This window comes from Bipolaris zeicola (genome assembly GCF_000523435.1).
Source record: "Bipolaris zeicola 26-R-13 unplaced genomic scaffold scaffold_48, whole genome shotgun sequence".
Taxonomy (NCBI): Eukaryota; Fungi; Ascomycota; class Dothideomycetes; order Pleosporales; family Pleosporaceae; genus Bipolaris; species Bipolaris zeicola.
In genome coordinates, this window is record NW_006912097.1 from 56,940 (window position 1) to 79,142 (window position 22,203).

The 22,203-nt window shown below is 50.0% G+C and overlaps 10 protein-coding genes across 10 annotated transcripts; 6 read left to right on the forward strand and 4 right to left on the reverse strand.

Annotated features, from left to right (window-relative positions):
• Window positions 1-259: 259 nt before the first annotated feature.
• COCCADRAFT_68882 (uncharacterized protein) lies at window positions 260-1,779 on the forward strand (the record flags this gene model as incomplete). Its single annotated transcript, XM_007712716.1, has 2 exons — window positions 260-393; window positions 480-1,779. Coding segments are annotated over 2 exons (1,434 nt in total), but the record flags the coding sequence as incomplete, so codon positions are not given.
• Window positions 1,780-2,326: 547 nt separating this feature from the next.
• COCCADRAFT_92455 (uncharacterized protein) lies at window positions 2,327-3,158 on the reverse strand (the record flags this gene model as incomplete). Its single annotated transcript, XM_007712717.1, has 3 exons — window positions 2,327-2,477; window positions 2,531-3,039; window positions 3,126-3,158. The coding sequence occupies 3 exons, from the start codon at window positions 3,156-3,158 to the stop codon at window positions 2,327-2,329; spliced, it is 693 nt and encodes a 230-aa protein (XP_007710907.1).
• Window positions 3,159-3,804: 646 nt separating this feature from the next.
• COCCADRAFT_35614 (uncharacterized protein) lies at window positions 3,805-5,642 on the forward strand (the record flags this gene model as incomplete). Its single annotated transcript, XM_007712718.1, has 3 exons — window positions 3,805-3,837; window positions 3,886-4,023; window positions 4,074-5,642. The coding sequence occupies 3 exons, from the start codon at window positions 3,805-3,807 to the stop codon at window positions 5,640-5,642; spliced, it is 1,740 nt and encodes a 579-aa protein (XP_007710908.1).
• A 2,469-nt stretch (window positions 5,643-8,111) lies between these two features.
• Window positions 8,112-9,913, reverse strand: COCCADRAFT_35615 (uncharacterized protein; the record flags this gene model as incomplete). Its single annotated transcript, XM_007712719.1, has 5 exons — window positions 8,112-8,258; window positions 8,325-8,697; window positions 8,748-9,158; window positions 9,208-9,707; window positions 9,785-9,913. 5 exons carry the CDS (start codon window positions 9,911-9,913, stop codon window positions 8,112-8,114), a joined length of 1,560 nt encoding a protein of 519 aa, XP_007710909.1.
• Window positions 9,914-11,065: 1,152 nt separating this feature from the next.
• Window positions 11,066-12,552, forward strand: COCCADRAFT_35616 (uncharacterized protein; the record flags this gene model as incomplete). The annotated part of the gene is made up of 5 exons (XM_007712720.1): window positions 11,066-11,261; window positions 11,312-11,439; window positions 11,505-11,884; window positions 11,938-12,033; window positions 12,099-12,552. 5 exons carry the CDS (start codon window positions 11,066-11,068, stop codon window positions 12,550-12,552), a joined length of 1,254 nt encoding a protein of 417 aa, XP_007710910.1.
• Window positions 12,553-14,161: 1,609 nt separating this feature from the next.
• Window positions 14,162-14,662, forward strand: COCCADRAFT_92497 (uncharacterized protein; the record flags this gene model as incomplete). Its single annotated transcript, XM_007712721.1, has 1 exon — window positions 14,162-14,662. The coding sequence occupies one exon, from the start codon at window positions 14,162-14,164 to the stop codon at window positions 14,660-14,662; it is 501 nt and encodes a 166-aa protein (XP_007710911.1).
• Window positions 14,663-15,312: 650 nt separating this feature from the next.
• COCCADRAFT_3889 (uncharacterized protein) lies at window positions 15,313-17,023 on the forward strand (the record flags this gene model as incomplete). The annotated part of the gene is made up of 4 exons (XM_007712684.1): window positions 15,313-15,548; window positions 15,601-16,196; window positions 16,312-16,479; window positions 16,593-17,023. 4 exons carry the CDS (start codon window positions 15,313-15,315, stop codon window positions 17,021-17,023), a joined length of 1,431 nt encoding a protein of 476 aa, XP_007710874.1.
• A 608-nt stretch (window positions 17,024-17,631) lies between these two features.
• On the reverse strand, window positions 17,632-18,784 carry COCCADRAFT_25145 (uncharacterized protein; the record flags this gene model as incomplete). The annotated part of the gene is made up of 2 exons (XM_007712692.1): window positions 17,632-18,719; window positions 18,781-18,784. 2 exons carry the CDS (start codon window positions 18,782-18,784, stop codon window positions 17,632-17,634), a joined length of 1,092 nt encoding a protein of 363 aa, XP_007710882.1.
• Window positions 18,785-19,109: 325 nt separating this feature from the next.
• COCCADRAFT_3891 (uncharacterized protein) lies at window positions 19,110-19,808 on the forward strand (the record flags this gene model as incomplete). The annotated part of the gene is made up of 2 exons (XM_007712685.1): window positions 19,110-19,153; window positions 19,208-19,808. 2 exons carry the CDS (start codon window positions 19,110-19,112, stop codon window positions 19,806-19,808), a joined length of 645 nt encoding a protein of 214 aa, XP_007710875.1.
• Window positions 19,809-20,515: 707 nt separating this feature from the next.
• COCCADRAFT_92511 (uncharacterized protein) lies at window positions 20,516-21,671 on the reverse strand (the record flags this gene model as incomplete). Its single annotated transcript, XM_007712722.1, has 3 exons — window positions 20,516-21,170; window positions 21,224-21,416; window positions 21,476-21,671. The coding sequence occupies 3 exons, from the start codon at window positions 21,669-21,671 to the stop codon at window positions 20,516-20,518; spliced, it is 1,044 nt and encodes a 347-aa protein (XP_007710912.1).
• Between the last annotated feature and the right edge of the window lie 532 nt (window positions 21,672-22,203).

Below are 22,203 nucleotides of genomic sequence, written 5' to 3' on the forward strand. Positions count from 1 at the left end.
CGTCTAAAAAAAGAAAGATGGGTATGAGGAGAGATGGGGCTTGGGGGGAGAGGGTTTTGAAATAGTTGTTGGGAGTACGCAAATATTGCTTTCTGATCTTTTTTTCGCTCGACTTGATTGATTTGAAGCGTATATTCTTTACCAAAAGGCTGAAGTGGACAAAATATTGGGTATGAAGACTGCGTAGTTGGAATCTTTTTTTTCTCTCTTTTCTCTTTTTCCTTTTCGTCTGCGATACGACACTCGCTACATCTCATACATGCACTCGCTACGAAGATGGTTCTTTACTCTTCTTGTTATTGTGGGAAACGGAGTCGTAGATGGAGCCGTGGTGCCAGCGCCGCCTAGTATCACGGCTCCACCACGGTTACAGGAAAGACAGGATATTGATGCGTAAGAACACTCCCTATTCATCTCCCACATACACACATTAATATTTCCATATCTTAATGGAAATGGTTTGCTAACAGAATGAGTAGTATCGACTTCGTCAAGATCCTTATCACCGCCCTCCCCCAATCACTACGCCAAGTCGCTGCCACAAATGTGCCCGCTGTATCGAGTATACTCTGGACTGAATTCCTGGACAATAATCGACCGCAGTGGTTTCGAGAGTTGCCGGCCGAGGTGCAGAGTTATCTTATTGAAGCGTTTGGCCCTAAGACAGCGGCGCCACCCGAGAGTGGGAGTGTGCCGACTAGTGTGCCGGCTTCTGTGACGAGGACGTGGCAGAGTGTGGTTACAGAGACGGAGGGGTGGGTGACGAGTACGACTGCGACGGCGTCTACATCGTCCAGGTTGGAGAGCGAAAGTGGGACGAGTACAACTGCAGTGTCGAGCCAGCCTACGATTCGACCATCTTCATCTTCGTCAGAGCGGTCATCCTCATCGACTTCGACTTTACCTATCTCTAGCTCAACCTTCTCCTCCTCATCAACACCCACAACCTCAACTTCATCTCCCTCCACCGCAACCCCAACCAGCACCCCCTCCGAACCCCCCGCTCCACCGCCCACTCCCTCCGGCCTCACCTCCAGCCAAAAACTCGCCCTCGGCCTCGCCCTCCCACTAGGCTTCCTCTCCCTCTCCGTCCTCCTCCTCTCTTTCTTCCTCCTCCGGCGCCACCGTAAAAGAACCCTCGAAGGAAGCCAACCCCCCTCCTCCCCCGGCTTCATCCCGCGCTTCTCCTTCCAACAAGGCCCCTCGGACAGCGCCACCTTACCACTAACCTATCACTACACGCGGGGCACCGAAGACTACCCCTGGGAGGACCCGTCAGACATGTACGACAACTACCCTGAAACTCCCGCAATGGTTGGGAGAGAAGATACACATACGCCCATGGTAGCGCCAGCACTATGTCACAGTCACTCTTCGAATCGGGCAAGAGGGAGAAGAATTAGCGGGTCGAGTTTGCATTCTGTGGCTGAAATGAGGGAGCCTGGGGAGGGCGTTGGAGGGGCTGAGGTGGAGTCGCCCGTGTTGGGGCGGTATGCGCATCGGAAACGGAGTTTTGGTGGTGGGAATAGAGAGGTGGGGAGGAGGAATAGTATACTACGGAAACCGGTTCCCACACCCAGTGCAATGGAGGATGTACCAGTGAACGATGCGAGCGATACATCGGTTCATCGCCCTACATTGGCGGTTCCGAACGCGGCAGGGCAGTATAGTGGGACGGGAAGCAGTTCGTCTGGTCTCGCGGTGTCGAGTTTTTCTTCAATGTCGTTGGACGCGTATTTGGAAGATTATGGGCCGGAGTATTATTATAAGGGTGGGGGATATGGCGGATACTATGAGCAAAAGCAGGATGAAGATGAGAATGTGGGATTGAAACAAGGGGAGAGAGCGGAGAGGGGATGGAATAGTGATATGATAGATTGGCCGTTGAGGAATTGATACCACCGGGCATCTTCGCGTCTGAGGTTTTGGTACGATATTTTTGGGCGGCGACGAGGACTTATACGACATGATGATGGACGTACATATACCCCTTTTCTTTTCTGCATGTATACGATTGTAACGATTTAGTCAATTGCTTGTAACAATAATCAAATGAATAGTAAGCAATGTCCAGAGATGATGCTCCGAACTACCGCATGTGCGGTAAATGTGCAAAGTTGACTCGCTATATCTTGCTTGGAGTAATGTACAGAACACCTCTTCCTCTCTTTCTCCACATGTGTAGAGTTTACTCGGCAAAAAAGTCACCTGTGTGCCAAGTGCATGGTACAAACGCACATGTTCCCTGTATTCCGACATTATATGGGTGAGGAAATGCCATGGTCATGATGATTAAAATCCCCCGGGTCGCCGTGCAAAAAGGAACTTAGTCGTGGAACTTTCTGTTCTCGTTCTCGCCAAAGAGCGTGACCCTGATGGATGGCAATGCCTGGGATTCGAGCAGCTTGAGTCGTTCTTGGAAGGTGTTGTTGATGTCGATCTTGCCGTTTGTGCCGACAATAATGGCACCGCCAGCGCTGTTTGGACAAAATTAGTCATAGACCCGGATGAATCGGACATGGCAACTTACGATCCCTCGGGCAGTGGGTCGCTCTCGTCAATGGTAATGGCAACGTCCTTGCTCAGATTCTTCTTGAACTCGGTCTGAGCCTCTTCGATGGCCTTCTTGGTCAGATCAATATCTGCCTTGCGCACCTTGACCTGCAGCTTGTCCTCGTTCAGAGCATACGCGCCCTCGAGAATGAGGTTCTTCAGGATAGACTGGTACTTGTTCTTGTCCTTGGAAATATCGGCCAGCTTCTTTTCGGCGTCCTCGAATAGGCGGTTGAGCAGCTCCTGGCGAGCGGACAGAATGCGTAATCGGCTCTTGTTGGAGACGGTGGAGCGGGTGATTTGCTGTGACATGCTGGCCTGCTTGAACTTCTTCTCGTACGAAGCGTCGATGGAGGCCTGCTCCTGGCGCACCAGCTTGGACTTTTCAATGGCGAACTCCTCGTCGGCCTTGAGACGGATCTCGTTTGCCTTTTCCATGGCCTCCTGACGGATGAAGGCCGTCATCTTCTTGAGCTCGCCGGCGACCTGCCATGGGAGGCTTGTTAGCATGGAGTGGTGTTGACGTAGGTGGGGAGCTCTGGAGCTGCCTGGAGCTGCGGCGGGTATCATACCTGGTCGTCGGAGAGGGCATGGACTTGCGACATGATGGCGACGGCGGTGGGGGTTCGTCGGTGGTGGTGGAGGGGTATGTGGGCGTGGGATCTGGCGATGGAGTTGGAGTCGTCGGGCGGTATGGGCAGTGACGGAGCTTGGACAAGCTGCTCGAGGTGCATGCGCTGGGCCCACCAATTGGCGATAGCAGCCCCAGATGCTGCCCGCCCCCACTAGCCACACTGGCTACACTAGCCACACCACTAGCCACGGCCGCCACACGCGCAGCCACAGCGCGTCTCCCACTGACTGCGACGCCATCGCGCGTTCGAACCGGTCCCATGTCGCGCCAGTAAGCATTTCTTATTTGTCACTTTCTGCGTTTGTTTCTTTGCCCAGCTGTCGTTCGGTGCACACACACTCCTCGTCGCGCCAGCTTCCTAACCCGCTTCTCTACATACATCATCAGTCGGCTGACCCCTGCCACACCCACCAGCTAGCCCTCCACCCCCCAACTTCACCGACTCGACAGCGTCACGTTTCGCGAACACGTCCACGTCTACGCTGCCACCGCCCGCTGCGCTCTCCCACTCTCTTGTTGTTCTCCGTCCCCCATTCCTCGTCCTCCGCTCGCACAGCATGCGCCACACCCCCAGGTAACACAGGTGCAGTCACCGACAGCAGCCAACAGACACAGTCATGGTCGGAATGTCGCCGGGCGCGAGCGTTGCTGTGAGTCTTGCGCCAGAAATTTAGATCTGCTGACTAACCCCTCCATAGCTGGGAGTAATCGTCGGCCTCGCCTCGACCAGCATCCAGAGTGTCGGCCTTACACTCCAGCGCAAGTCGCATCTCCTCGAGGAAGAAAAGGACGACGATGACGAAAGACGGCCACCCTACAGGCGACGGAGATGGCAGGCACGCATACTCTCCCCCGCACATACAACCACTTTGCTAACCCCAGATAGCTGGGCATGCTCATGTTCCTCGTGGCAAATATTGTCGGCAGCACCATCCAAATCACCACCCTCCCCCTCCCCGTCCTCTCCACTCTCCAGGCTTCTGGCCTCGTTTTCAACTCGATATGCGCCTCCATTATCCTGAGCGAGCCCTTTACGCGCTACTCGCTCGCCGGCACACTGCTCGTCGCCGTCGGCGCATTGCTCATAGCCCTCTTTGGCGCCATTGCCGAGCCGTCGCATAACCTGGACCAGTTATTGGTTTTACTGGGACGAACCAACTTTCTCATTTGGATGAGCATGACGGGCGTTGCTGTGGTGATCTTGGTTACCGCCACCTGGGTCCTCAAGCGCATTTATCCCCGCACCACTCCCAGACTACGCCTGATACGAGGAATGGCCTTTGGATGCGTCAGTGGCATCCTCTCTGCGCATTCGTTACTTGTAGCCAAGAGCGCCGTTGAACTGTTGGTCCGCACAATCGTGGATCGCCACAATGAGTTTAATCGTTGGCAGTCTTGGATGATCCTGATTGGATTAGTCGCATTCGCCCTGACGCAGCTCTATTACATGCACTGTGGACTCAAGTTGTGTAGCACTAGTGTCCTCTATCCTTTGGTCTTTTGTGTCTATAACATTATTGCCATTATAGATGGATTGATATACTTTGACCAAAGCGACCGACTGTCCGGTCTTCACGCTGGGCTCATCGCACTCGGTACCGTGGTCCTTCTTGCAGGTGTTGTCTGCCTGAGCTGGCGTCTCGAGGACAATGAGGAAGAACCAAGGTCGCCAATAGCGGTCAAGGTGGGTAGGATTCCCATGCCCAAGACGGTGCTTCAACCTGGTATCGGCATATCGCATACTCATATCCTCGACGACCCGGCATCACCAATGCTCACTGACGAGGAAGCTGGAGGAGACCGTGGCTACTTCTCTGCGCACACCAAACGTAAATCTGTCGACGAAACAACACCACTGCTAGCCCGGGCACCGGCTGGTCCTGCTCGGCCCCTATCCAATCCCAAAAAGCGATTGTCACTAGATACTGCAGCCCTACACGCAGCCCAGGCCAACACCCGTCCTCACAAGCCTTCACGAAGACGACGCTTGACTATTTCCGAGGAAACACACGAAATATGGGATGAGCTCAATGACCGCGAAACTTTACCCTCACCTGCAATCCGATCCGTGGATCTTGATCATAGGCCAAGGTCAGGCACGTTGCCGCCACGACGAAATAAGGCGCAATCTGCTTGGCTCAACCAGATGCGCCGAAGATCTTGGTTTGAAGGCCTTACCCGGCAGACCAGAAGCGTATCCCAAGGAAAGAGACCCGCCGACCCTGCTTCGTCTTCGCCATTACTCTATCATCCCGACCCAGAAGATGGCGATTTGTCAGATGCAGACCTACCTGATGCCTCCCGAGCAAGGAGGAGTTGGGCATATAGCTCGGAAAATAGAAGCCAAGATGCATTGAGCGACTGGTTCAAATTGAAGTGGCTACGCGGTAAGTGGAAAGAGGAGGGTGGCGAGGAACAGGATAGAAGTGGACAAGAAGAAGGACGGCATTCTTAATGGCCATTTCTTTTGTACAGTAAATACAATGATATCAGATTGAATTCCATAATTATCGCTCGCCGAGGTGAATGGCGTGTTTTAGGGGAAGGGGATGTTCGTTATGTTCATGAAGACTAGACGATGTCGATGTTTGCTTAGAAAGTATGGTTTTTAATCGTTTGTAATGCTTGAAAAGATTCAATGTTGAAAGGAGATGGTTGCAATTGTATCCAGTGTGTTGGACCGAGAACTTGATACATGAAATTATGCAAAATATCTCACTAGCGCTCGCGATTCAGAGCCTTCTGTAGCAAAGTTGAATCTTCGAATTTCAGACGTTGTAAATGTATCTGAACAATGGTTTCCGCAACACTCAAACTCACCATGCTTTGTCTTAACCCCCAATTCCCCCAGAAGACCGCGTAAGCCTGAACGCCACAGAGAGACTGGAGGTGGCATTGGTAGAATCGGATCTTCCGGTAATATTTTGATCACGGATTCCAGGCGTGTGCTACGTCGGCGATACTCGCTGTAAACTTTACAACCTGTAATCCCTGATCCCTCTTTGACCCGTTGCTTCTACTATATCTTAATGACATAGAACAGGCTCAAGCATCAATGAAATATTGACCAAGCTATTACTCTTATTTCTTCAATCTTCGTCTATGTATTCACAAAACATTTCAAGAACATATAAAAGGTATCTTTAAGATCCTATACCAACTTTCTCCAACCCCACAAAGACTTATCAATTTAAACTTTAGTAGAAGAAAGTGTGAGAATACCTTTCAAATCCTTATCATCACGCGCAGACGCCTTTCATCATACTGATTTGACTAATCTACCGCTTGTTACTTCGGCAGGTACCCCATCCCCCTTATATATTTCTGTCGTATGTGGCTGACAATAGTACGTTGCAGTATGCTTACTGCGCAAAATAAACATTATAGAGTTTCTTACTCATAACACGGTACCCTTGACTTGTTGGTGGACCGGAATACTCGGATTAAAAAAGAAAATGTACAACGACCAAAACAGCGCAGTGTCAATGAGGTGGAACTGTATACCAGCACTCTTGAACGATACATGTTTTTCTCATAGTCCCTTCATATACGAATGGAATCTTCAACTGCCTTGTAGAGGTGCCTATTCACAAATGGTAGCTTCATTCTAATATAGGCTTTTCTTACCCCGGTAACATCTTCCGTCCACCAAGAGACATACCCTTCCTCCTACTTACCTCCCTCATAACCCCCTCAAACCCGTCTCTTCCCCGCGCGAACACACACCCCCTCATCCCGCGCCCCCTCTCTTCCGAAATGTAATCGCTCGGTTATATGCGCCATACTATAAACTCTCATCTTATACCAGGTATCCTGTCCATTTCATTACGCGCATTCTGCACTGCAGCTAAGCATCCAGCAGATCCCGCTATCCACGACAACGCAGAACAATGACGCAGATAGTGTGCGGACTCGACGAGGTACTAATATATTTCAATCTCGCTGCGCCTCACCTTCTACACTCCGCTCAAACCATCATTTCAAAAAATCATCGCGTGTTCTGTTAGTTCAGGAGAGCCAGAAAGGTCCAGTCGTTTAGTAGCGCTTTGCATGGATGAATCTTTGGCGGAAAGACTCTGAGCGCATAACGGCGCGGAAACTAGTTCGGTATCAAACTACCGATGTAAAAGCGGAGATGGACATTCGCGACGGATGAGCAAGTAAGTGGCCGAGATTTACTCTGGTAGAGCGGGGGAATTCGAGGCGAGATGGTGCAAGGGGAGGCGGGGGATGAAGGGTAAGTAGTTAGCTATGTGTAGAAGCGGGGAAACTTGGGCGAGGGGTGGCGGGTATTTGCGTTTGGTTGGATATCCTTTTTTCTTTGGAATAGAATCGCGATTTCTTGAGGGATGACGTTGTAGAACGGGTGAGATTCTTCTTTTATTTTCTTCTCTGTTCCTGAGGGACGGGGAGCGGGTATGAATGCTTCTCTTGGACTAGTGTGGGTTGGCGGACGCGTAAGATGCTGCTTTCGTTAACTGCAGGGGAGATGGACAAAGATATGTGGGGTTATCGTTGTAGGGGCCTGTTCGGTTGCGCGGTTGCGGTTTGCGGTTTTCGTTTTTATTACTGAATTTGAGCTACGCTTAACCGAACACGGGATTGTTTTCAAGATCTAGCCCAAATCCAGTAATAAAAACGAAACCCGCAAACCGCAACCGCGCAACCGAACAGGCCCTAGGGCATTTTTCAGTTATGCAAGTGCGATTCTTTAGACATGGCGATCCCTACTTGAATATACAAACCCTGCGTCTATAGTGGCTTTTAGTGCAGCTTCCGATTCATGCGGCTGTTGGGGCGGAGATTTTTTTAGTGTGGGTAGTATTGGAGTTTTTCTCCAAGAAAATCATGTAGCTGGTAGTATATTTGTTTTATATTATGGACAGCGATGGCAGACTTCAATCCATATTGAGCCTATCGCCGCTTACAGCTCGCGACGAGGTGTTCCGTTAACCTTGGAAATCTTGAAGCCTCCAGGAGACTGGGTTTGGAACATGCCGATTGGATCGTACTTCTTCGCCGCCGCACGGATCTTGGCAACGTTATCAGCGCCGAAGCCAGCAAGTGGGTTCTGTTCATGGATGTTAGTTGAATGTTTCTTGTCATTATATCGGAAAAGGGGATTCTATGTAGTTACCTGGTAAGAATCGGCGTAGTTAAGGTATTGCCAGTCAACCGCGCCTCCCTGACTAGCGGCAAACGCCTGGAATTCTTCGGTATACTTCCTCAGCAGTGTACGAGCAGCAACCTCGGTTTCAGCACCCTTGACGGCAATATTGAACAAGAGCATGATGGAGTTTGCGCCAATGTGCTCAACACCGAGAACGTTACCACCTCGCTCAGCGCTGTGCTTAGCAAAGACAGTAGGAATGGCCTGGAACATGCACTGCGTGATGAAGTCCGGGTCAGAAGTAGTCGACTTCCACTCGTTGACGAACTTCTGGTGACCATCGACAATGTGCTTGAAGATCGTGGGATTGTTCTTGAAGTTCATAGTGAACCAGATATCACTTGAAGTAGTCAGTATAGACTCCCTTTGTTAGTTAGTTTCTCAACATACCGATACCCAGCGGCTTGCTCGAGCTCGTCAGTGAGGCTCTTGTGGCTAGCCAGCCTCATAGTGGAGGACTGGGATGGGATAGCCAAAAACTTGTCGAATCCTGCGGGTGCCACATTGCCGGCCGTATCTTCATACGCAGCAAGAATAACAACATCTTGAACAGTGGGGAGGTAGCTCCAGAAGATGATGCTGGAGCCCTCAGGGTAGTTCTCGACATTGTCAACCCAGGCGGTGTAAGCATCAATTTGCGCCTGAGTATAGTTCTTCGAATACGACATGGTACCACCCCAGAGGTTGCCCTGCTTGAAGGTCTCCATGTCGAAGCGAGTGACAATACCAAAGTTGGAAGATCCACCCTTGAGAGCAAGGAATAGGTCGGAGTTGCACGTGGCATTTGCATCCACAATCTCACTACGTCGGGTTAACACAAATATGAAATGTAGAGGCTAAGTGTACTGACCCGCTAGAAAGAACGATTTCAAAGTTCTTGACTTGGTCACAGCCCCAACCGCGCTGAGCAGTGAAGAAAGTGTTGCCTCCTCCAGTCAGGAATCCAGCAACACCGACAGTGCTGGCACGACCACCAGCAACAGTGACTCCATAAGGTTCAAGAGCTGCATAGACGCCTCCCCACCTGATACCAGGCTGGATCTTTGCAAGGCTGCTGGCCTCGTCGTAGGTGGTCTGGTTCATGAGACCAAGGTCAATCGTTACTCCGTTGTTGATATTGTTGGAGCCGGCCCACGTGGTGTGACCACCACTTCGAGTAGCAAATGTGCATCCTGGGTCAGTACCCAGAACCTTGATGGCGGTAGCCACCTCTGCGGTAGAGACAGGCTGGACGATGCACTTTGGCTGCAGCTGAGCACTGACAGACCAGTAGGAATTCGTCCGGTCCTTGTACTGTTGATCATCTTGCATGTAAATGTGAGTCAGGTTAGCACTCTTCAGGGCTGCACACTGTTGAATAGCGTTAGTGGTACTGTGACTTTGACCCATGGTGATGGCAAGGTAGTTAGAAAGGTGATTGAACTCACGCAAGTCGAAGGATCGGTGCTCATGGCCACTGAAACATCTTTCCTTAGCCCCAAGGGACGTGCAGCAGCAGCTCCAACCTCCTCATACAGGCCCATGAGGGCAACCAACGTCGAAGTAACGGTCTTCATGGTGTAACAACGGAGGGGACTTGGCGCGTTGAAAGACGAGGATGTCGAACCGTAACGCTGGGTTAGGACGATGCAGACGTATTAATGACTACTGGAAGATGAGCACCCTACAGCGCGGATGACGGCAAGCGACGGCAGGCCATTGCAGGAACTGTACATCCAGCATCCCTACACATAAACTACTCATGTTGCTCTACTACGCCAGGTATAGTGGCTGATGATTTTTTTCCTGCAGCGGCTGGTGGGAGGCAGCTCTGGCGCCACCCCTGAGCGAACTAGAGCCGCAAGTTGGTCTGGAGAATATTGGCCTCTGATGAAAATGACAATGATTGTCAGTGATGAGGGTGGAGGGTCAAGCTAGCTGCTATCGAGACCCGCTCCGCCCCCACAAGATGGACCGAATGACGGTCCGTTTGGATGGGACTGGCTAGCTCCGGCATGACCCGCCAAGGTACGTAGGCTGTCTCTACCGCACGTATTGGCCGGACGAACGCATGTTACCCCAAGCCCCTAGTCCCCGAATGTCAACCTTATGTATAGGCGAGGGAGGGAACTAAGACCAGGGTCGGGGAGGCTACACATGAAAATGTCCCGTGATCCTTGGGTTGCAATGGATTTATGGAGATCGCGCGCATTGAATTTGCTCATTAGGTGTTCCACTGCTTGACCTCTCCTACTCCATCACTGACGGCGACCATGTCAGGGCTCCGGGTGAGATTCTGTCTCACAACAGTTCTTGACCCATTTTGCGGGTCTCCGTCTCCATAGTAAAGATGACAAGATTATTAGACTGATGGTCAAAGCAGTCAGAATGCCATGCATTTCTCGCAGTTCGCGTGGTTTCGTAGCGGCCCTCGTCAATACGATTGGCCGATGTCAAGGTATTCGGTGCGATTGCAACGGATTATGCAACGTTCCACTACCCTATTCCGCGCGTGTCTCGGGAATCCGTGCAAATTTCCCTCGCGAGCCTCCGAGTAGTCACTCCAAAAGGATGGGCAAAGCTACTTCCATATAGAGATTGAGTTGAGAGGACCACTGGTTCACGCTCATCCCCCATATCCCCCCATATGATAAACGAGTGGCTCTCCACCTCAAGGGCTCACAACTTTGTCTTCATCAAACTACCCATTTCTCAGTCTTTGCTACATCATGGCAAATGTAAATGGAGTCATGACGATACTCCCTCCTCCCGAGGGATATGTGGTCGACTTTGACAACCCTCAAAGGAGGTTGACTACGGAGGCATATGCACTCTTCATCGTTGAGAACATTTTAGCATTCATTTTCCTCGCCCAACGACTTTTCACAAAGATTCGTCTGATGAAACAGTTCCAGATTGATGATGGTACCTATCCAGACACACTTTGACCTTGGGAAGATACTAACTATAAGCAGTGTTTGTCATTCTCGCGTGGATGTTTTCAGTCGCAACACAAGCCTTGTTGATTCAAGGCTTCGCTTCGGGAGTTATTGGCGTACATGCTTGGGAAATTTCGATCGATCAGTACGGCTATTACTCAAGAGTAAGTGAGAACTGCCTAGTTCTGTCAGCATACATTTGAACTTTGCTGACATTGTCAAACCATAGCTGATTCTTGCCGCCCCCCTGGTTTACGCCCCTTGCTGTGCCCTGACCAAAATCACATTGTGCATTTTCTACAGTCGTTTATCGCCAGTTCGAGGCTACCAGATCGCGGTCTGGTCAACCGTATTCATATGCGCTGGCGCATATACAGCTATCTTCTTCAGTCTGATATTTGCATGCAAACCGATAGCGGCTAGCTGGGATCCACTGTTGCTTCCGATAGCAGTCTGCACCAACCGAGGAGGAATCTATATCGCAACCGCTGTCATTGGTATCGTCACTGACGTGATACTAATCGCCATCCCAATCCCAACCATCTGGCGCCTACAAATGCCCAGGAAGCAGAAGATTGGCCTGACCATCATCTTCGGTATTGGATCAATGTGAGTACATTGTTAGAGTAATGAACGTACAAGAACGAGCTGACATGACAAAGAACTATGGTCACTTCAATCATCCGCTTGGTTGTCCTGATACCAGCATTGACGGATCCTGATCAAACATGGATAATTGCCGTGGGCTGTGTGTGGATGTAAGTACACTGTTCCTATCAGACGAGACTATCCTGTCCATTCCGTTGTCTGACACTATCTCCAGCATCGTCGAGGCGAACCTCTTCATCATCTGCTGTTCCCTGCCCACCCTGCGACGATTCTTCAGACACGTTGCACCGCACCTGATCGGCGAGAGCTCTCGCGGATCTTCAGGAAAAGGTTCATCCGGCCAAAACCGCGCGTTACACTCATGGAAGAGCTCCAGGAGCGGTCCGAAGCGCCAGTACGATACCCTTATGAACACCGTTGATGGCGGCGGCGACAAACACGATGACGAGATCCCCCTTTCTGGTGTCACGGCCAAAGAGTCCACGCAAACGCGAGAATCCAAGGTACAAGTCGGGTCACGCCCATGCAAGGACAGCGACAGCGAAGAAGCCATATTGTACGAGCGGACTGTTGAAGTCACTTACGAAGGCCTCCCCGTCCCCAATCCACCCAATCCTCGTGACAACAAGGCTTGGACAGGTGGTCGCGGCCGAGTGTCAGAAGTTTGAGTTTGGGATTTTGCACGGAGTTCGTATTACGATTTGTACAACACCAATTTGCTACTCAGTTACGCTCGCGTTATGATGCTTTCACGATCACAAAAAAGAATGATACCACAGCTACGATGCTTTTTTCCAATATTCACACGTACTGCGTAAAGACTGGCTCTCTCTCATCAGTGGACGAATGCCGTGATCTCGAGCATTGCACCCAAAGAGGCCATAGCAATGCTGACTTCTCGGCAATTCCATCGGGCTCGTAGCGACACGCCGGTGATTGACCGAGGTGCGAGATGTGATCTGCTTCGTAGCGCGATGGCACAATTGTAGCCCCGGCTCACTCGGGAGGACCAGGGGTTCGGGCATGTCACTCGTTCTTGCGCACTGATACTCGCCCAAGCTTCTCACTACGTTCGTAAAAGAAGATCATCGTATTCAGGGCTGAAACTTGTCTTGAGCGACGGCTTTCGCCTCGACTTTCTTTTTTTCTTTTTTCTTCCTGTTGAAGGAAGATCGTCGTCCGGTACTTCTGCAATAGGGCAAAAAACTGCCCAGCTTGTAGACTCGTACGAACTTTGTCCTATCTGCCAAGAATGTCGGCAGGTAATCGACGTTGGGTTCTTGCTGACATGAGCGGCTGTACAGCCCCGATGAAGTGATAGAATTTATAGGTTTGGATAAGATCGGATTTTCCCCCGCTTCTTTGAATCTTAAACGCGGCAGAGATGATGACACAATGATCGCATAACCTGGTCGCGCTGATGGCATGTCCATTGTCCTGGAAAGTAGAGGGGTTAGATACGTAGCGATGGGTGAAGAAAATATCATTTGTCAAAATGATTTGGAAACCTCACGCGGTTTGTTCGAGTCATTTCCATTCTTTCATGAAGATGCTTTACTTTGTTTGGTTTTACGTGCAGCATACGAAGCGAAATTGACAGCAGCGCTCGCGCAATGTCGATCAATCGTCGATCAACTAACACTTTTCTGATGTAGTTCAGGCTCGCTACGTGGACTGATGTGGTATCTGGCAGGTGGCCGATACTATCCTCTAGGTAAAGATCAGAAGCCCAGCTAGATCGTCATTCGGCTATGGGAGAGAATGGCCCGGTTCATTGTCGGGGCGGTTTGATACGAACTAATGCAGGTGTCAGTGGGAAAATCATAACGAATATGGAATCCTCCCGCGTCTTGTCGTTGTTGGAGAAGCATTTTCAAGGAATGCCTGGTAAGTCAAATTAGTAAAACGAATCAAAGGACTGAGATATCTGATAGTGAATAAGTCGCTGGCCGTATGTAAGCACGAATTGCATGTGACATCACGAACTACATTCCGCCTGGTCTGGACGCACTGGACAGGAGGTATTGAACTCGCTCAACCCCACCCACCATCCATGAACTTGATTTATGTCGGAGAATGGATTCAAAGGCCATTACTGCGAAATAATTGTTTTGTGGAAGAATTTTGTAGAAGCTAGAGCCTCAGTACAGCTTCATTTTCACCAGTATGAGGCCCGTGCTTGCACGAACACTTTAGGGGTAAAATCACATGGCGGGGTAGTAGCACGGTAAGGCCCGCGTCCGCGCCGCTCCCTAAGTCCATCTACATCTCCAAACTATGTCACAACCTACTCCAACAAAAGCCATTGTGCACAAACCCCCTCTAAGGAAAGATGTAGATAGACCATCTGTCATCCTCTACGGCGCCATTCAATCTGACCCAGCCAAAGACTGGCAAGGGTATCTCACAGCTTCACTATCCGACCTTCCTGTCGCTATCCTAAACCCGCGTTGCGATGCCTGGGACAGCACCTGGGTTGAGGATATCTCTTTTCAACCCTTCAAGGAGCAGGTCGAGTGGGAGATGGATCATGCGCGCAAAGCGGATATCATCGTTTTTTACTTTGCAGGCGAACCCAAAGTGTTGCAGCCGATTACATTGCTGGAACTGGGACTCTATGCCGACACTGGAAAAGCGGTAGTTTACTGTCCAAAAGGCTTCTGGAAGCGAGGAAATGTACAGATAGTTTGCCAAAGGTACGGCATTGAAATGTGCGAGACATTGGAAGAGCTGGGGAAGAACGTTAGAGCAAGGCTGATGGCTGAACTCGAAAATTAGGCAGCAAGCTCCTCGGAAACACCATGTGTTACTCTGCCGAGTTTTTTTGTCATCGTAGCGGGAAAGAAACTTGTTTTTTTTTCATACTACCTCTCGCAAGGCTGAATCCGTTGCAACGTGCGATGTTTGATTGTTCAGCTGCCAAGAAAGCCACAGCACTGCCCCTGTTTAACTAGCAGCCATTTTCAATCCACTTCGGTAGTAGTCACGCCATTCTCGTCCAGAGCTAACTTGTTCTCCACCATTGGTTTGTGAGCTGGGTCTCGACTCCTAGGCTAGGCTGAAGGCTGCGCTTTATGATAAGGTGGCAAGTGATCAATGACTTATGCTCCTCGTAGACACTCCGTACAAGGCTCTTGATGCCTCTTTGAAGTACTCCTCAGTGTTGTCCGTGAAGCTAATTCCTTGTTTCTATAACACTTTGTCATTTCCCGTTACATACTCCGCTACGTCGTAATACTACTGGCACACTCGACTGCCCAGCAAAGATGCCTGGCGGCCTTCGACTTCTCAGTCTAGATGGAGGAGGCGTACGTGGTTTGGCTTCACTTTACATGTTGAGAAAATTATTGTCCTTTGTTGGGAGTCCAAAACCATGCGACTACTTCGATATGATCTGCGGCACAAGTACAGGAGGCTTAATTGCCATCATGCTAGGACGGCTTGAAATGACAGTTGATCAGTGTATTGAAGCATATATTCGCCTAATGGACGTTGTCTTCGATCCAAAATACAAGAAAACACTGCCTTTTAAAGTACGCAACGGCAAAGTTCAGCCGCGATACAAGACCGAAGAGTTGGAGCAGGCCATCAAGCAGGTCATCACGAATGCTGGAGGAACATCAGATGATCGCTTTAGAGGAGCAAAGAGATCAGCCTGCAAGACGTAAGAATGGACTAACCGCCAACACCTACGTAACTCGCTAACTTGATAACAGCGTCGTGATTGCTCTTACAGCAGAAAGTGCAGTACCTATACGCTTCACTGACTATAAAAAGGACGGCGAACATTCCAACTTCTATGACGAGGTCCGAATATGGGAAGTCGCCCGGGCAACTTCTGCAGCAACATCTTTCTTCGCGCCGATGAAGATCAATCACGCTGGCGAACCGCGTTGCTTCGTTGACGCAGGTCTCGGCCACAACAACCCCATCGAAGAAATCTATCTCGAGGCAAAAGAACAACTCGGCAACCCTGAAATCCCATTCGACGACCAAATCCGTATCCTTGTTTCAATCGGCACAGGAAAACCACCACACCAAACCTTTGGCAAGAGCATCAGCGAAGTAGCAAAAAGCATTATACAAATCGCCTCGGAAACCCAAAAAACAGCAAACAAATTCTACGAAATGCACCAGGAACTCGCAGATCGAGACGGCTACTTCCGCCTCAACCCCCCAGATCTCTCCGAAGTCCTCCTCGACGAAGCAAGCAAGAAAAACATCATCGCCTCGCGCTCCGAAGCCTACGGCAACGATCCTGAAACAAAGAAAATGGTGAGACGCTGGGTGGCCGCCGCAGGAAATGAGCAGAGTATGTTGACCCTGGCTGTCGTTGACGATTTTTTTCTTAAAAAACCGTCAACATCCGCAGTAGTCCCTTGCAAGTTAAGATAGCCCAAATTTGCTGACATGAGATGCCATGATAGATATTGCCCCAACGCCTACCGTACCACCACAACGTTTGAGGTCTCAAGAGACAAAACGGTTCTACTCGCTGTACAAGGGACCAAAGTATATGAATCCGGAGGCGCAGTCGTACTGGCAGTATCTCACACTCGATTCGTACTGCGTGTATGAACTCATATATCAAGATTGTAGACCCATGGATGGGAAAGTGACGTGTGCGTCTTCCTCCTTCCCTCCAACTTTAATCCCAAATCTTTCCTTCATCTTTTTTTCGTTAATTCAAGCTGATACATTATCGTAGTGGAATCATTCCTCAACCAATTCGGCCCCAATCCCTCTCCCTCCCCCAGCCACATCGCAGAAACCTGGTCGCGCCTCCTCCGCGACAAGCGCAACGTACGCGAGTCAACGCACCGCAAGCCGTTCGTCATGGCCGTACTCTACATGTTACACATCGAGACGATTCTCGAGCTATCGAAGAAAGAAGTCGATGCGGATCAGCGCGAAAAGCTAAAGCGGTTCGACAAATGGGTGGCATGTCAGTGCCGACAACTCTGTTGTCGCCAGTGGAATTTCGTAAACGAGATTGGGTTATCAAAGGGTGGAGATGATCGGGTTAAATGCGACTTTCCGGGCTTGATTAAGAAGAGGGAGCATTGGACTGTAGCGTTTAAGACGGATCAGACCAAGAGGTTGAAGGCGACGAGGGATATGTGGTTGGCAAAGTTGTGATAGGTTGGGTGAAGCAGATGTTCATAAGCTTTCTTCAACATGATTTTTGCCTATCTTCTATGAGTTCTTATGTGCTGCGAAAAGACAAGGAGGGAAATCGTAATTTACGTAGTAGTTCATTAGAAGATTAAACGCTAGCAGAAACGTCCAACAGAAACCTCACTTAAGTTAGGGATTGTGTAGCAAGACACACAACATACAGGGGTATTTTTAAATTAAGGTTTTGAGAGTTGCGCTATTGTGCTATTAATGATTTTACTAGTCATATCGTGAACTCTGCACTAAAACTCCTTTATCTAAAAAGGTCTATCCAGTACGGAAAGAAACTCTAGCAACCGTTAGCATATAGTAGTGTGCTTGGATGTCTCTAAAGCTGTAGCGCAGAGTAGCTGGTTCTAGAAGCATGATCGGCCAAATGAGCCCATGAAAACGAAGCTTTAGATAAGTTGATTGGTTTGATACCATTGCAAGTGAACCCGTGCCCAGTTTTCATTCCTCACATGAGGATGTATCGAAGATTTAAACAAAAACAAAACGCTATACATGCGCACACATCAAAATCATCCACGCGACCATTCAGTCGTCTGGTATTGTGTTCAACATAACAATCAGGCCACCCTCTTGAACCCTGCCGTCAAAGCACCAGCAATGGCGACCGTTGCTAAAGGCGTCCACTCCCTTAGATGCTTTGTTACGAACCCCTGATCACCAATCGATGACACTGCGATCATGGTCAGGAGGATAAATTCTACGAGGACGAAGGTGCAAAAATAGCGCAATCGAGAGCTCTTCTTGATGGAAAAGGTAGTGAAGGCGACGACCAGTAACGCTGATACACTCCAGAAACCGTATACAATCCAGTACAAGACGGGATGGGTATTTGCCTCGTCGTCAAAGACCGAGATCGCCAGGCCTGTTCCTACACCGAGTGTATTGAAGATAGGTATGCCCCATGTTGTTGATATATGTTGAGGGGCGGCTTGAATGATCGACAACTGGGCAAATATAGTGAGGAAAGTGAGTGCTGCGGGGTTGATACGGAGCAATTGGGTGCGGGATATCGTACGGGAGCGGTCACAGCCTTTCGGGGCTGTATTGGGGAATGCTCTGTATCGCGCCGATGATGCTTTCGGGAGGTAGGGCATGACGATCTTCTCATCGCCAGAGAGCTTCACAATTCTGTCGTATAGCTGCTTGATGGCTGCACGCATATGCTCCTCCTTGCCAATCTGGAACTGAGTCCCCCCTTGCCATGCGGACGCTTCTAAATCATCCGGCTTATTTGTTGCCGCGACGATGTGAGCCTCCATATCATCGGTTGGTTCACCATCGGTAGTGACGATGGTGTTGATTGGCTTGGTGGAGGCAGTATGGTTCAGGAAGTAGAGGTCGATGCCATCTCCGTCGTCTTGGGTGCAGATTGGAGTAATATTCTCCAGAGCCTTCCTGGTCTCTTGCCACGAGCGACCCGACATTGATCCGCTGTCATCAATGAAGATAGTGTCGAAGGACTTCAGGAAAGCATAAGGATCGGTGTCGGAAGGCTCAATATGTTCGCGATACGAATTTTCCGCCTTCAACTCGACCTTGGAGTTGCAAGGGGGAGCTTTGGGCACTGGTGATGCACGAGGAGTGACCGGATCGTAGTTCATACTGCCATCACCGCCCTGTTCAGATGCGAGTTGCCCTGATATACCTAGAAACAGGGAACATTATTAGCTCGTGTTGAGGCCAAAGGCAAAAGGTGCCTCACTTACGCATGGCGGCGAGCTAATGGTCCTGACTTGAGAGCCTTGCGGACGGATTTTGCTTGGGCAAGGAGGCCTTGGAGAGAGATTTGTTGCTACCACACAGATTGGACGGTGTATTGGGTGTATTTGACCGCGAACTTGATGTGGGATGAAGTCAACTTCATACACAGTGTAAGCTCAAAGGAAAGACGTCGAGGCAGTGCAGCCAACGCATATACGTAGCTTGGCGGTGGCCGTACCCCTCAGCTAGACTCCCACTTCCATCAACCATCTGCGATATCATATCTACTACCACTCTTATGCTGACAAAATACCTGAATCGACACAAGCGCCATATGGCTCCATCGTTCATCTTCAGAATCGACGAGATGAAGAACATGTAGGACCTTTGTTGCGACAGCCTGGCTCGCAATGAAGACTGACTCAGCTCCAGATCGGAACAGCATGAAAGCCGAGCCATATACTATCTTTGTGATGGAAGGAGGATCATACCCTTGAGTCGGGCGACAAAAGGTCTTGCGGTTGGTGCAGCGACAGTGGCCAGCTTGGTCATGAATGAATACCAACGTGCGGTAATGGCACAACAACCAAGTACCGAACAGAGGTCTTCAAGGATATTACCTAGCTTTGTGTTAGGGTCGCTCTTCGGCCACGAGAAGATGTCTAGCGAGTCTGGACAATCAGTCAGTATACTCCAAGAGATCATCAGGACTGTGATAACATTTGAACAGCAACCGCAGCGTCTCCTAGACATCATTCCCAACCCCGGTCCAGTTCATCTTGTAGTCGCTTGCTTAGTCTACAGCGCCGCGATCAACGTGTTCTACCACATCCACAAAAAGGACAGATATCAGCTCGGAATAGTTGCATGCGGAACCATCGGCGCGTTGGCTGTAGGTTGGGCATTGAAACAAGATACAAAGGATGTGATCACAGGTCTGGGCACATGGGCGGTCATGGCGTCGCTGCTGCTGAGCGCTGCCTTTCATAAGTTGCTGCGAGAATATGGCGAGGAGGCGAGGATGCCTTCGTGATGGAGCGAAGGGACCCTGTCCCCGTTCAATGGAGGGATGGGGCGAGCAATATGTTGGTCACGCTGCGACCTCTGTACGGCATTGAGTTCGTTGTAGTTTTCGAGGTGTTCTAGATGAAGCAAATTGTGTTGATCCAAATGTTGCCAGACTCTTGGCTGTGAGCTAAATTACTAGGGTACCTTCCTTAGTAGTCACGCCAGCAAAGTCAGTACCTCGGTCATGTATCCAACCCTTTTCTTTGAAAAATACAATTGAGCCTCCAATATCCAAAATTTTCTCCCTCCACCGCACAATCCACATGCTCCTTCCATTTGAAATTTGTGCCCTAATGATCCCATGGTTCTAGTTGAAGCGGAGGCGGATTATAGCGCATGGTCTACTTGTTAGTATTAAGGCGCTAGCAAGTGGCTACAATATAAAGCAGATGTTGTGGCCAAAGAGAGTGTCAGATTCACGATACCCTTTTGGGGTGAGCTGAGATGCGGTAAAAACCCGTGTCAGTGATGTAGTACTTATAGAAAGTTATAGAAAACCTTTCATAGTATACTTCAATATTTGAGAAGCTTATGCAGTAAGAGAACAATTACTAAGAAAAATATCTATGGTAAAATTTGACATTCATACACTACATACGTTACAAGGAATCTGAAAGTATAGACAAAAAGGTATCTCTCTACATAGCATGTCTCATTACGCATTGACCGGCCTTATTGTTCATGTACCGTCATCATCGGCCTGGGCGCCGCCCCATTCACGCTTCTTCCACCATAAACACTTCCATTCACGGACGGTTCCACATCAGGACTCGCGCCAAGCAGTGTTTCATTCCTCCACTGCTGTATCCTGGGATTAGTTGGCTGATAGTTGGAAGGCTGGTAGTTCGTGGGCTGGTAGTTAGTGGGCTGATAAGGCGCTTGCGGTATCCTGGCCGGATCAATGATATCTGCATTGCGGTGTCGTCTGTTGCGCCACCATGCCTTTATCCTCTTGCACCAACAACACCATCCGACTCCCAGCGCCAATAGAAGTACCACAGCGCCAACCACAGAGATTATAACGATCGACCTGGTGCTCAGTGCGGGTTCGTTTGAACTGGAACCGGTAGGCGCAGGGGAGTTGCGAGTAGACGTTCCAGTCGGGGACGACAAACCCGGGATGGATGGGAAGCCGGCAAGGGGGTCTGCACTCTCGGTTTCCTCGGCGGCGGGTTTGCCAGATGCAGTTTGTTTTGCGCCATTCGTTACGGTCGCGAGGAGAAGAACGTCTTCCGAGGTTGTCCCGCACGTTAACGAAACAAAGGTGGTTGAATCGCTGAGCGTAGAACTACGCGCATAGGTAACGCAGTAGGGCGCTGCTTCCGAACTGGTTGATGTCTTTAGCGATCGCAAAAGGAGGTGCTAGAAAGTAAAACTAACCATTGGAGTATAGATCCATAGATCCGTGAGCAGGTATCGTCGGGAAGATTGTTGCCCATGCAGTCTGTTTGACCAAACGGACGACAAACGCTCCAATCGTTTATGCATTCTACATTGTTGCAACATGCGAATGCGTATTGAGCTCTGACGGTTGTGACGCAGTTGTATCCTGCTCCGCAAGTCACAGGCGACGCTGTGTTGGATGTGAGTTGCTGGCCGCCAGACACAGGTATAATAGAGGACTGTAAATACCTGAGTCACCACGAATAAAACCACATGTTCCGATCGCTCTTTTGAAAACATCCTCGTGTGCAAGTGGGGCGGGGGTGATCGCGCTCGCTGGTGCTAGTGTAGGCGATGTGGGTGTCTGCACTGGTACCTGTGGAATATCTCTTGCAAGAGCCAGTCCTGCTAAGAGTAAAAACAAGACACCAAATTTCGGAAACATTACGACTGGTGATGAAAGATGCGACACCTAGTTCTCAGGTATCGTATATGATTTTGAGGCGAGGGGCCGCAGCGCATACAGGTGTTGTGTCTGCCTTTCGGCTACCCCTGTACTCGAGCTGAACGGGCGCCTCAGCCTCGCTGTATGCAGGCACATGGTTGTCCCACATTGGACCAGTCCGCCGCCACCAATAAAGCTATCTGTATTCGTGACACTGTTGCATGATGGCGCCGAGGACAAACTGTATTCGGCCTGAGGGCTATCGGCAAATCAGGCAGACAGCCGTTGGGTGCAAAACCGGAAGCCTTGCTTTTTCCCAGTGTTGTCAACTGTCTTTGTCACAGCCACGATATCCCTTGGTTTCAAGGGAGGCTTAGAAACCTTAGAGCACAAGTACCGAGGGCTTGTATGTGGTTCTGTAAAGCTTGCCAAGCACTCCTGGTAGGCTCATCAGCTCATTTCTGTCGAGGCTAGTCCCTGCGCACGGCCTAGATAGCTGTGCGCTTTTCCGTTCATGGAGTGAGAATTGACT